This window comes from Nansenia antarctica (assembly GCF_963989245.1).
Source record: "Nansenia antarctica genome assembly, chromosome: 5".
Lineage (NCBI taxonomy): Eukaryota > Metazoa > Chordata > Actinopteri > Argentiniformes > Microstomatidae > Nansenia > Nansenia antarctica.
Genome location: NC_137690.1, coordinates 6,897,575 through 6,909,667, shown reverse-complemented (window position 1 = coordinate 6,909,667; position 12,093 = coordinate 6,897,575). Strand labels below are relative to the sequence as shown.

At 45.4% G+C, this 12,093-nt stretch overlaps 1 protein-coding gene across 2 annotated transcripts; it reads left to right on the top strand.

The window, feature by feature from the left end:
- The first annotated feature begins 248 nt into the window (after nucleotides 1-248).
- Nucleotides 249-6,764, top strand: fam151b (family with sequence similarity 151 member B). Of its 2 annotated transcripts, XM_080533091.1 has the most exons (6): nucleotides 249-410; nucleotides 3,499-3,624; nucleotides 3,812-3,971; nucleotides 4,165-4,382; nucleotides 4,834-4,969; nucleotides 6,008-6,764. In XM_080533091.1, exons 1-6 carry the CDS (start codon nucleotides 269-271, stop codon nucleotides 6,156-6,158), a joined length of 933 nt encoding a protein of 310 aa, XP_080389217.1. In that variant the 5' UTR covers nucleotides 249-268; the 3' UTR covers nucleotides 6,159-6,764. The 2 variants fall into 2 exon arrangements, with proteins under 2 accessions (XP_080389217.1, XP_080389218.1); XM_080533092.1 differs by lacking the exon at nucleotides 249-410 and having other exon boundaries at nucleotides 3,471-3,624.
- Nucleotides 6,765-12,093: the final 5,329 nt, after the last annotated feature.

Genomic DNA, 12,093 nt, shown 5'->3' with positions numbered 1-12,093 from the left:
TGGGTAGGGGGGGTGGGCAGAAATTTGTTAAAAAATGAAAATCAACATGTTTAATCATATTGTATTGTGTAACTTTTGAATAAAAGTACGTGGAAAAAAAAAATACACTTTGTGCACAGTTTTCTACCTCTTGCAACTGATTTGCCAGCACTCCAGACTGGCTGTCAGTCAGAACTACATATCCCACAAACCAGTGCGACGGTAACACCGCAGAAGAAGAAACCTGTCAAAACATTTCACACGTCCTGTTGCTGCTCTCTCTCGTTGAATGGGTGTCAGAAACACAACCAGTTTATATCTTAGCCCTCCCCGTTTGTTCCGTGCTCGTTTTATTGCTGTTATTTTGACTGGAGGCCTAACATTATGTGTCATCTTGAAATTAAAGCCTAAACCACCAACTCCTGTCACAGGTAAGTTAGGCTAACAAGCTAGCAGCTTTGTTAGCCATCACTGAAAACACACAGGTTGTTACAGTGTTGCCCACTGCATTAAACACTTAGTCAAACATCTGTGACTGTCAATTATGTAGTTTTACTTTAGTCCCCATAAGCACAGACACTAGCTATAGCTCTCTATTAGTATTGCACTAGTGTGTGTGTGTGTGTGTGTGTGTGTGTGTGTGTGTGTGTGTGTGTGTGTGTGTGTGTGTGTGTGTGTGTGTGTGTGTGTGCCGCCCAGGAGGTGGAGTGTGTTTTGCACAGCCTTCCCAACAACAAGGCCAGTGGCTCAGATGGGGTGACATACGAGGCACTGAAATCCACACAGTCTTGTCAGACATTAACAACTGTTTTTAATGTCTGTTTGGAGAATAAGCGAGTTCCAGATTCATGGAAAGGAGCATTGATACATCGCATCCCAAAGAAAGGCAATATCCCTGAAGATCCAACAACATGGAGGGACATCTCTCTTCTCCCTACCATCTATAAGGTGTTCATGAAGTGCATACTGGCCCGAGTCCTGCCCTGGTTGGAGGATGCTAACATCTTGTCCACCAAACAGAAGGCTTACATCAGCAGGATGGGTATGGATGAGCATGTGTTCTGCCTTAAGACAGGGATAGATGACTTTAAACATCAGTCATGTAAACTCTTTACAGTCTTTCTTGATTTTAGAGATGCTTTTGGGACATTAGCTCACAATATAATGATTAGATCACTGGAAGAGATACAGCTACCCCAGCTATTCATTGACATTGTGAGAGATGTGTACCGAAGCTCCACCATCCAAGTAATCTGTGGGAAGCAGCTCACTCGCCCAACACCACTTCAGACAGGCATTAAAACGGGCTGTCCATGGAGCGCGGTTAATTTCGTAATTGCCATCAACCAGTGGATTAAGTGGCTGTGTCAGTGTGCCCCTGAGGGTGTCATCTCCCCCAACCCAGTGCAGGGCTACGCAGATGATGTTGTCCTGGCCTCCAGGGAAGAGAGCGTCATCAAGAACATGCTCTGCAGGACGGATCGTTTTCTGGAATGGTCTGGCCTGGAGGTCAAAGCCAGCAAATGTGCTGTCCTGTATGAGAGGCGGAGTGGGGGGAACAGGTGGTACCACTCAAAAACAGACACACCCCCTGTGTTCTCTTTAGCAACACAGCCCATTCATGTAAATTCTCTCCATGAGACATACCCATATCTTGGACATAAAATTAACATCGCAGGAGAGTGGAAGGAGCAAGTCAATAACATCCTGACTGAGTTCACTTCCAGGCTGGACTTGATAGACAGTTGTCCTCTGCCACTAACTATGAAGTTAGAAGCCATCAGGCAGGTGGCCCTGTCCAAAGTTCAGCACCTCTTCTCCAATGTCCACATCCCCCAGAAAGTGCTGTGTGAAATGAACAACAAGACTGTGAGCGTAGTGCGCAGGTGGCTTGGACTCAATTCACACAGCACCCGTGACATCATCTTTCATCCCCAATGGGAGGGAGGGCTAGGGGTCCCCAATGTAGAATGGATCTACACCAGCATGAGAATTTCCCATCTTCTCAGGATGCTTAACAACGACGACAAGGACGTCAGGGAGCTGGCCCGCTCCTCCATGTTCCTGGACCTGAGGAGAAGGAAGGTCCCAGTTGCCAGGGGGGCGGAGCCCCACTTCCTTGGGTTCAAGAGGAAACCCAGCGGAAAATTGGACACTCATTCCGCTGGTTTTGGAGTCTGGTCTGATTGGCCAGACCTGAATGACCTCTGTGTCCGAGCCGGGGTGTCCCTGGAGTGGGTGCGGTCTGACTCTGAGACTGTTCGGGTCTCAGAGAACTGTATATCTGACCCTCTCACACAGGTCAGGGCAACAGCCTCCTTTGCTGGACAGAGCCACCAGCTAACATCTAGAGGGGCCAGACGGACTCTCATGGACCTTCATCAACATCAACAACAACAACACTGGACTGGTCTGAAACTCCAGGGAAAACTGGCATGTCTTCCCACAGCTGATCACTCTGTTTCCCACTCTTTTCTAAAAAACACTGCACTCGATGAGGACATTGTCATATTCACAACCAAGGCCAGATTACAAGTCCTTCCTACCAGACTCAACCTCTCTATTTGGTTTCCCTCCACTCAGGTTCCTCATTGCTTGCACCACACCACAGAACAGGTTACAGAAACACTTTCACATATCTTGAATGGCTGTTATGTTTACAAAGGAATGTATATAGCACGTCATGACAGAATTGTGAGCCTAATAGTAAAGGACATATCACTCCACTTCCCAGTTACAGTGAAAATGTATACACATGCTTGTGTCAATGCATCCATGTTCAATTTCTGTAATGACCAATGTCACTTTTCACAGTTGTCTGCTAACACACCAGTTGTTGTTGTTGTTAATGAAGAGTCCAGAGAGGTGTCTGTATTAGAGGTAGCATGCACCTTTGATATAAGCCTAGAGGAAGCCTTCATGACTAAGGTCATGAAATACCAGCAGCTTGTAGACACCATCTCAGAGCTAGGCTATAGGTGTACGCTATTAGTCTTTATATTTGGCAGTCTTGGACATGTGCACAGGTTGGTTGTCAGAGGACTACGTCTACTGGGAATGTCCAAGGGAGAAGCAAAAAGGCTCAGCAAGTATTGCTCTGTCTCTGCGATTATTGGTAGCCGCCAAATATGGCGGAGACGGTGTTACTTGTACCCGTGAGTCTTGTCCTGTTGTATGTGAAAGACATTGTCCATGTCTGTTTGTGAATGCATCCCATCTGTGCCTTCAGTATTTGTGTCCTTGTATACTTGTTTCTATGTGGACAGAAATAAATGATTAAAATGTGTGTGTGTGTGTGTGTGTGTGTGTGTGTGTGTGTGTGTGTGAGAGAGTGTGAGTGTGAGTGTGAGTGTGAGTGTGAGTGTGAGTGTGAGTGTGAGTGTGAGTGTGAGTGTGAGTGTGAGTGTGAGTGTGAGTGTGTGAGTGAGTGAGTGAGTGAGTGAGTGTGTGTGAGTGTGTGTGTGTGTGTGTGTGTGTGTGTGACTGTGTGTCACACCCTGTCTGTCTGTCTGTCTCTAGAAGCGATGAGTGACCAGACGCTGGAGTATTTCCTCAGCCAGGGGAAAATGACTCAGAAGGACGCTGCTGATGTTGAATGGGCTCATGCTGCCAACAGCAAGTCCAAAATCACAGAGGCCCTCAATGGTAGGTCCTGGAGAGAAGTGTGTTCAGATTTACTTTAGGATTATGTTTTTAAATCATAGAAACATGGAATGTATAAGTCACACGGTTGTGTGTCTGTTAGTGAATTGCAATTTGGTAAAAAATGTCTGGATTGTCGCATTCGATCGGTTTCTTATTCTGTGCCTTTATGTTCAATGCACAAACCAAGGCTCCGCCCACATGATTGAAGCTGACATCCTTATGAGGGGCCACGACCCTAAAGAACCAATCATGGCACATCCTCCTGAGACTGACAGCGATATCACCCTGCGTGATTGGCTGAAAGAAGTTGTGGCGTCACACAAGGGGATAAAGCTAGACTTCAAAAGGTAACCTAACTTCCTCAACGTCCGTCATCTTTACAGTAGGGGGGGGAGTCTCACAGTCAAAACAACAAAGATATATTTCATAGTGAAATTAGTGTTACCTCTCGTAAACCTCTGTGAACTGGGTATGTGAGAGAAGCGCTGTACAAAGAAAATGAATTATTATTATTATTGTTGTTGTTGTTTTCCAACACAGCCTACAGGCGGTGGCACCATCGATGGCGTTACTGGAGGAGGTCCGGACCCGGTTGCGAGGTCCGGTATGGATCAACGCTGACATCCTCCCGGGGCCGGGAGGCCAGGCCACGCCCCTCGACTCGCGAGCATTCCTGGATGCGGTGGGTCCCGGTTCCCAAGGCGACGTGCTCTCCCTCGGCTGGACCACGGGCTGGGCTGCAGACATGCAGAACCCAGGTGAGTCAGAACCGATAGTTCACCCACTTGTTCACATACCCAAATGACGAAGTCACATGTCCCTTTAACTTAAAAGTAGTGTATAGACCAGTAGAGACACCATCTGCAATGAGCCCTGTATCATTTTACCTACAGTATTACAGCAACTAAACAGCTAACAGCCTTTTGGTTGCTATAGCAACATCATGAACGTTTTCACTCACTAACTGGCCTTTAGACTACCTTTAAGGTTAGAAGATTATTAACAAATTATTCAAAGACAAATTAGGAGTTAATTTTAGTGATGTCAGTGATATCATGTCATGAGAAAACAAATGCCCAGTGTGTTGTGACCCAGTGTGAAATGCACTTTTTAAACTCGAAGAAACTTGAAAACCTGGTCAGGCGACTGTGGTTTCATCTGTCCCGCCTGTCCTTGACCTTCTGACCCCCCCGCCTCCATGTGTCCCAGGGTACAGCTGGGAGATGGTGCGTGAGATGGAGGACGTGTGCAGGAACCTGAAGCATCCGGTCACCTTCCCTGTCCGGGCTGCCCTCCTGGCCCAGTCCTTCTCACAGCTGCACTGGCTGCTTCAGCAGTCAGACAGGTACCGTACAGCTCCACTTAACCCAGGACATCATGGCTCTCTTGTCTTAGTCAGGTAGGCCTCACAATCTGAGGAATACAGTCTTGGCTCTATTGAGCTGAGCTGGACTGTGCTGGACGAGTTACTCATCCACCATAGTTGATGTTACAATGCTGGAAAGAACGATATTAAAAGAAAATAATCTGAGTCAGCACAGTACGGACTCAGTCGGCAAAATAGTTTGAAAAGGTATCACTGTGCAGCCTGGATTGACTATATAGTGCAGATATATATCAACCAGCTCTAGCTAGATAGTGCAGATGTACATCAACTAGCTCTAGCTAGATAGTGCAGATGTATATCAACCAGCTCTAGCTAGATAGTGCAGATGTATATCAACCGGCTCTAGCTGGCTCAGTCCCATCTCAGAAGGACAAAGCTCCTTCTCCTCCATCTGCTCTCCTCTCTGTCCGTCTGCTGTCCCCTTCACTCTATCCTCTGTGTGTGATGGTGCAAGTTAATGTGTCCTTCACTATGATATGATGATGGATAGAGGCCTGGCCTGTCTGGGCCGCAGGTGGTGCGTTGTGGTGGAAAATACAGCTGGAGCTCAAAGTGTTTCACATTCACAGCTTCACTGACAAGCTGTGGCATTCTGTCAGAACCGTTGAAGTAGAATAGAATGTGTTGAGTTCTAATTCTATGGTCAGAGCTCTGCCACTCGGTCATCGTCCTATTGGCCTCGATATTCCGAGTTAGTTTTAGTTTTTTGTTGTATTTATTTGCACCTAAAGGACAGTTGAAAGACAAACAAACCCATAAGGGCTTATCAGATAACCTCACCACAGAAAATATGTTTTAACCATTAAAAAAAAACACCGTTAGTTCCTACTCATCTCATGTTTTTTTTTTTTTTGCACAAACAATACAGCACATTGTCTCTCTCTTCCATTGACCTGATGAATAGCTTTCATGGTAGAACCTTGATGTATAATCTAATCTCCCACTCGTACTATACTGCTATAGACCTAATCCGGTGTGTTCTGACCCCTCCCTCAGGTACAGTCTCACCGTGTGGACGGGCCAGAGCGACGTGTTGGCTGTGGAGGACCTGCTGACCTACAGGAGAGACCTGGACAAAAGCAGGGTGTACTACGACCTGCTGGACTCTCAGAGGTCAGAGTTCAGCAGGCTACCTGGCTACTCCTAAAAGGAAAACCACAGAACAGAACAGTCCCCCTGAAAGAACACAGATGGCCGAGGCAAAGTAGTTGGAGAGGAATTTTCCTTGCCTGACTTAGTCTCACAAAAAAATAAGAAGACTAGCGCTTCTGAGATTATACCTGACTTTACTTTTGTGTGGAGATACAGAGAAAGGGAAAAGAAAAGAGAGGAATGATTCATAGGGTTTTGTCCAAGGTTTATTCATACAGTAACTGCAAGACAGGGCAAAGTAACCTACCATAGCTGAGACTGCCGAACATTCAGAGGTGACGTAAAATGGAAATGTTGCCATTGGCAGCATTCTGTGCTTACATTGAATCGGGACCACTTGAAAGCTGATTTCACCTTGGACGTTTTGTGAAAACATTTTTGTGAAAAACATTTCTGTAGGTAAATCAACTGTGTTTCAATGAGATGTTGCTGTATGCCTTTTGGTCATATGGTACAAAAGCAACGGGAAAATTTAAGAATTGATTTCCCTGATCCGTTTTCCCTTCAGGGAACTCAACATGCATTAGGTAACACAACAATAACCTCATTGAGAAGCGTACCAAAACAACGTCTCCATTACTGTACAGTTTTGTCATCTAGGATGAGATCACGGATTGGATGTTCTAAACTTCTTAGAAATAAATGACTCTCTTCTTTGGAAGAATTTTCTTTTCTGATTTCTGTAATTTTTGTTAGTGTTTCCCTTCATTCCCCCTCTGAAGTAAATCATATCTTGAGTGAAGTCCTCAGAAATCATAGGACTCATGGCCTTCTGCTGATTTCCCTGACTCCAACGTTCATTAAAAGCACCTCTCCCTCACCTCACATGGCCTTCAATAAGTTGGATCGCTCATCAAACAGAGATTGATTTATTGATGGAAAGGTGCTCAGCATGGTCCATCAAAAGGTTATCAGAGGTTGTGACTTTCCACTCTACGCTCTGTTCCACGACGGTCACGTGTTCTGTAGAGCAGTGTCACACAAGTAGTTTAGCCTTGAAACACACCGAACGACACACCAGCTGATGAGTTTATGGTTACATAGCAACGCATTAGAAGCATTAGATAGTTGCACACAATCAGTCCCACACAGTCAGTCCCGCACGCCGTGTACACTTCGCTTCTTTAGTGGCTGAAAAGTTCCTCAAAGTTGACCAGCTGTTTCATCTGCTCAGTGCTCAAACTCGGGTCAGCACCACTGCCCAGCAGCAGAGACAGCACCTGGGCCCCGGCCTGCTCAAGGCAGCCATGCATCAGGGCTGTCTTCACGCTCTTGTCCTGGATGTTTGGGTTGGCACCGCTCTCCAATAAGTACCTGTTGGAGACGGATAGCATGTAATACTGTATTACCCTGCTATAGACTTGATGTTCCTTTTGAGGTCTTTCATTTTTGTGAGCTGCGTGTTAATCAAATTCCTATAATATGTATATATTCCTAATTGTGTTACCTAATACAATTCATTGACAGTGTACTGTAGATTGACAATCCCTACAGGAATTGATTGAGTGTGTTTTGTTTTCAGTGTGAGGTCTGTGTTGATATGATGCTGTTGCTGAGTGTTTCAAATACAACATGAAGATGATAAACATGTTCAACTTCAAATAACCTCATAGCATTCCATGCATTACAATGAGCCCATCCTCTGATTTCTACCTCCACCAGCCTCCCCTGCCTTGAAGCTGTTAAAACAGTCTTGGATTCAGCCAGTTTCCACCCGCTCCTGACTCCTACAGTATCCCTCATCTGATGCTAAGTAGAAGTACAGAGACATGGTATTTACTGGCCAGGGAGACATGCTTTTCAACAGATGCTTTTAATTTCAAGGTGTAATGAGATTTTAATGGCTGTAATCAGGCGTTATATAAAACACCTACTCACTAATCAACCGACGCGCGGCGTGCCTTTTGTGTCCTTCGCTCCAGGACTCTCACACTCGTACTTGTATGTTATGCAACATTGACGCCTGCTGAAGCCCCAATGCACATCCATGACACACACACACACACACACACACACACACACACACACACACTGTCATGGAGGCAAAAGACAGGCTGAAGAAGAGGCAGGCTGCAGTCTTAGAAAGTTCTAGAAAAGACTAGATCTAATACCCCTAACAACAAACCCTCACTCTGCCTCCGAAATAATTTGCGTTGAAGAAACAATATCACTATACAGCCTGTCCTCTTTATCAAAACAAATACATGGTTTCATGGTTCATAGTCTGCTTATGGTGACAAGGCCACTGCAGGTACAAGGACTGTACTCATCTAAAAAGGTGACCTGGAATCGATACTTGGCACCTTCTTAAACTGTATAGTAGTCCACTGAAGTAATACTTTTACTGGTATAACAAAGATACAGTACATTCACATGATGGGTCAAACAACAACATGTATGGCAGTGACAAAACAGACAAAAGCTAAGAAAAGAATAAGAATATATTATATATATATATATATATATATATAAAATATATATATTTTAAAAAAAATCCAAGATGGCGGCGCGCACAGACGCGAGGCTTGGAGTGGCTTCAACGCTGGTGTTTTTTTAGTGTTTTTAAGTACATTTGTATGTACATTTTTATTTTAGTGCTTATAGGGACCCTTCTTGTTTTTTTTGTTTTTTTTCTTTCCTAGCACCAGGGGAGCCCCCCCTCCCAAATTTCGTTGTTTGGTACCTGTACTATAGCAATGACAATAAAGACCATTCATTCATTCATTCATTCATTCATTCATTCATATAGTATCAAAGTATGACATATGATAGAAAACAAGTTCATTATGAGAACACCCCCGAAATAAGGTCATTGTAAGTTATACAGGCGTGGCAGCAAAGAATTATACTGCTGAAAAGTTGGTGATGTCCGTCTCTGCATGTCTCCATGTACGCTTTTGTTAGCCTTCGCTCTCTCCCCAGCAACAGGTGCTCACAGTGTGTGTGTGTGTGTGTGTGTGTGTGTGTGTGTGTGTCTCATCAGAAATGCTAATGTGTGATCACTCTCTGTGACATTCTCCAGACTGTGTGTCTGTTTGTACAGCAGGCTAAGGCGGAACATGGCTCTTATCTCAGTATAATGACCGAGAGCCAATCAGGATATGCTATGAGCAGGTGTGTGAGTGTGTGTGTGTGTGTGAAGGGTACGCGAGCGTCAGTGTGTGCTGAGCTCTCTGTCTCGCAGGCCCGTCTCAGGAACATTACAGAAAGGACTAATTGAGCAGGGTTGGCTTAATTACAGCGTGTGTGTGTGTGTGTGAGACGGGTACACCACTCCACATCCCCCCCCTGTGATACCCACTCAGGTGCCTGGGGGAGTTAATTTGCTCTCTGGTTGGAACCTCATGCATATTCATGTGGTGGTTGAGGGGTTGAAATGAGCAGTCATGTCTCTGGCTGAGGGGAACCGTCTTGCATCTCCGACAACACCACTGCCGCCATGACAACGCCACTGCCAGACACCATGACAATGCCACCGCTGCCACCAACAACTGTCTTTCCCGAGAGATGAGTCTGTGATTCTAACAGCTAACTGTCACGACTCCGCCTCCATGACCACTACCTGCTCTGATTGGCACACCTGCCTGTGATCTGACAATCAACTCAGTTGACACCCTGCTGCACCTGCTGCCAGTCAACGCCGGACCGTTGCCATTCAGGGTTCGTTCATGTGCTTCACGTCTAGCTCTGTACCCTGCTTATCTGCCCGTCAACCCTTGTCTAACCCTTGTCTAACCCTTGTTCTCCCTGTACTCCTGAAGATACACTCTCCTGCCGACCTCTGCCTGCCTGACGACCTGCTTGTCTGACGACCTGTCTGCCTGATGACCTGTCTGCCTGACGACCTGTCTGCCTGACGACCTGCCTGTCTGACGACCTGCCTGTCTGTCTGACTACCTGCTTGTCGGACTACCTGCCTGTCTGACTACCTGCTTGTCGGACTACCTGCCTGTCTGCCTGACTACCTGCCTGCCTGCTGACCCCTGCCCATCTGACTGCCCGCTGACTGACCGACCCCTGCCTGTCTGACTGCCCGCCTGCCTGCCCGCCTGCCTGCCCTACCCCTGTCCCGTCTGAACATCGTCCATTGGAACTTTAAGATTAAAATAACTTGCTTAACTCTTACCTGCTTGTCCTGTGTCTGCATTTGGGTTCTATCGGGAAACTATGACATACAGTACTGTTAAACTACTTTAATCTGTTTTACTACCTTTTCTTGTTGAGCCAACACATCCATTAATCTGTTATTGAAATTGTGTGTGTAACTGTCTCTGACAGTAGGTGATATTTTACGGGGTTCATTTCAGGCAGGAATGTGTCGCTCTCAAACTGCTGCAGGATCTGAGTGACAAACAGCCGCCTGCTCCCTGTGCTCTCCATCATCTCCTGGGGAGTCAACGATAAACAACGTCAATAAACATCATCAATAAACAACGTTAATAAATATCAGAAATAAACACTTTAAGAGTCAAAGCTTTATAAGGGGGATGATGAGGTTGTGTGTGTGTGTTTGGAGAAAGGGAGTCAAGAGACCATGCTTTATTGTAAACGCATCCTTGAGTGATGAGGTCTCCATGACAACCCACTGCTGAGGGAGTTGCTTGCATTTGTGTGTGTTTGAAGGTTGAAAAAACCTTTCCACATTCAATTCCTTTCAGCAAAGAGAATTGCATAATTGAAAAACCTTTTTTCACAAAATGTTTTTGATAGTCTCGCTATCAACAGACGATGCATCAAGGTTGTCTGTGTCTCGTGTCGCTCACTCTTGTCCAATTTAACTTCCAACAAACCCATCGGCCCTCCCTGCTCCCTGCTCTCACTTCCATGAACGTGGACGAACCAACCTGTTCCTCTGCAGCCCTGTGTCTCCAGGGCCATGCCTCTCTCCAGAACTATCCAGACCTACATAGTGTCTGGGTATATATGCTATGAAAGTCCATACTTCACTAACTGCAGAGTGTAAACAACGCTGGAAAGGGGCATACTTTTTGGAGACAGGCGTCATCATTATAATTCCTAGCAAAAGAGAGTCAGCATGGTAGATAATGAACGGTATATTCCAGTAAATGTACCTTACCTGACCAATCGGAGGGAGGGAGGGAGAGAAAGAAAGAAAGAGAGAGAGAGTGAGAGAGAGAGAGAGAGAGAGAGAGAGACATGATGAAGATGCTCATGACTTTGGACTCTATAAAGACTCAGGATCTATAAAGGCAGTAGGGTGTTACAGTGCTGCACTACTGGACTGAGGAAATACAACTAAAATAACAATATATCTACATAGAAAAATACCTTTAATCTATCAGACAGATCTACTTGTGTAATACCTCTGTTCCTTGTGGGAACATTGGCTCTCATATTGAGTTGTTAGTCTGACACCTTGTGTCACTTTGTGTCACCTTGTATCCCTATTTGCACTTCTGGTTGGATGCTAAACTGCATTTCGTTGTATTGTACTTGTACTCTGCGATGACAATAAAGTTGAATCTAATCTAATCTAATCTAATCTTGTGGCATAATGTGTCAACCTTCAACTGATGGAGTCATGATGGTCATCTTCTGGAAACATTTAAATTCATTACTGCAAAAACAACAACAAATTAATTCATCCTCATAACTGCAAGTGGGGCATTGGAATGAATGGCAGTTGGGTATATGGACCCAAATGTATTTACTGTGAGATGAGGTGCATGAATGAACACACCTTATTGAAGGTTTCCACAAATCTTTAGCGCCCCCTCCCGGGCAGTGATGGTAGTGGAGGAGTGGAGGAGTGTCTTTTCTGTCACAAGGTTTTGGATTGCGGCTGGCGGGAAGTGTACAATAACTAGCTGGGTCTACTACTAGCTTATTGGGCACAAGCACCTTGGGGGGGTGTAGTATCATTTTAACTAATAATCATTGCACTTTTTGGACGTCAGACGAACAGCAGC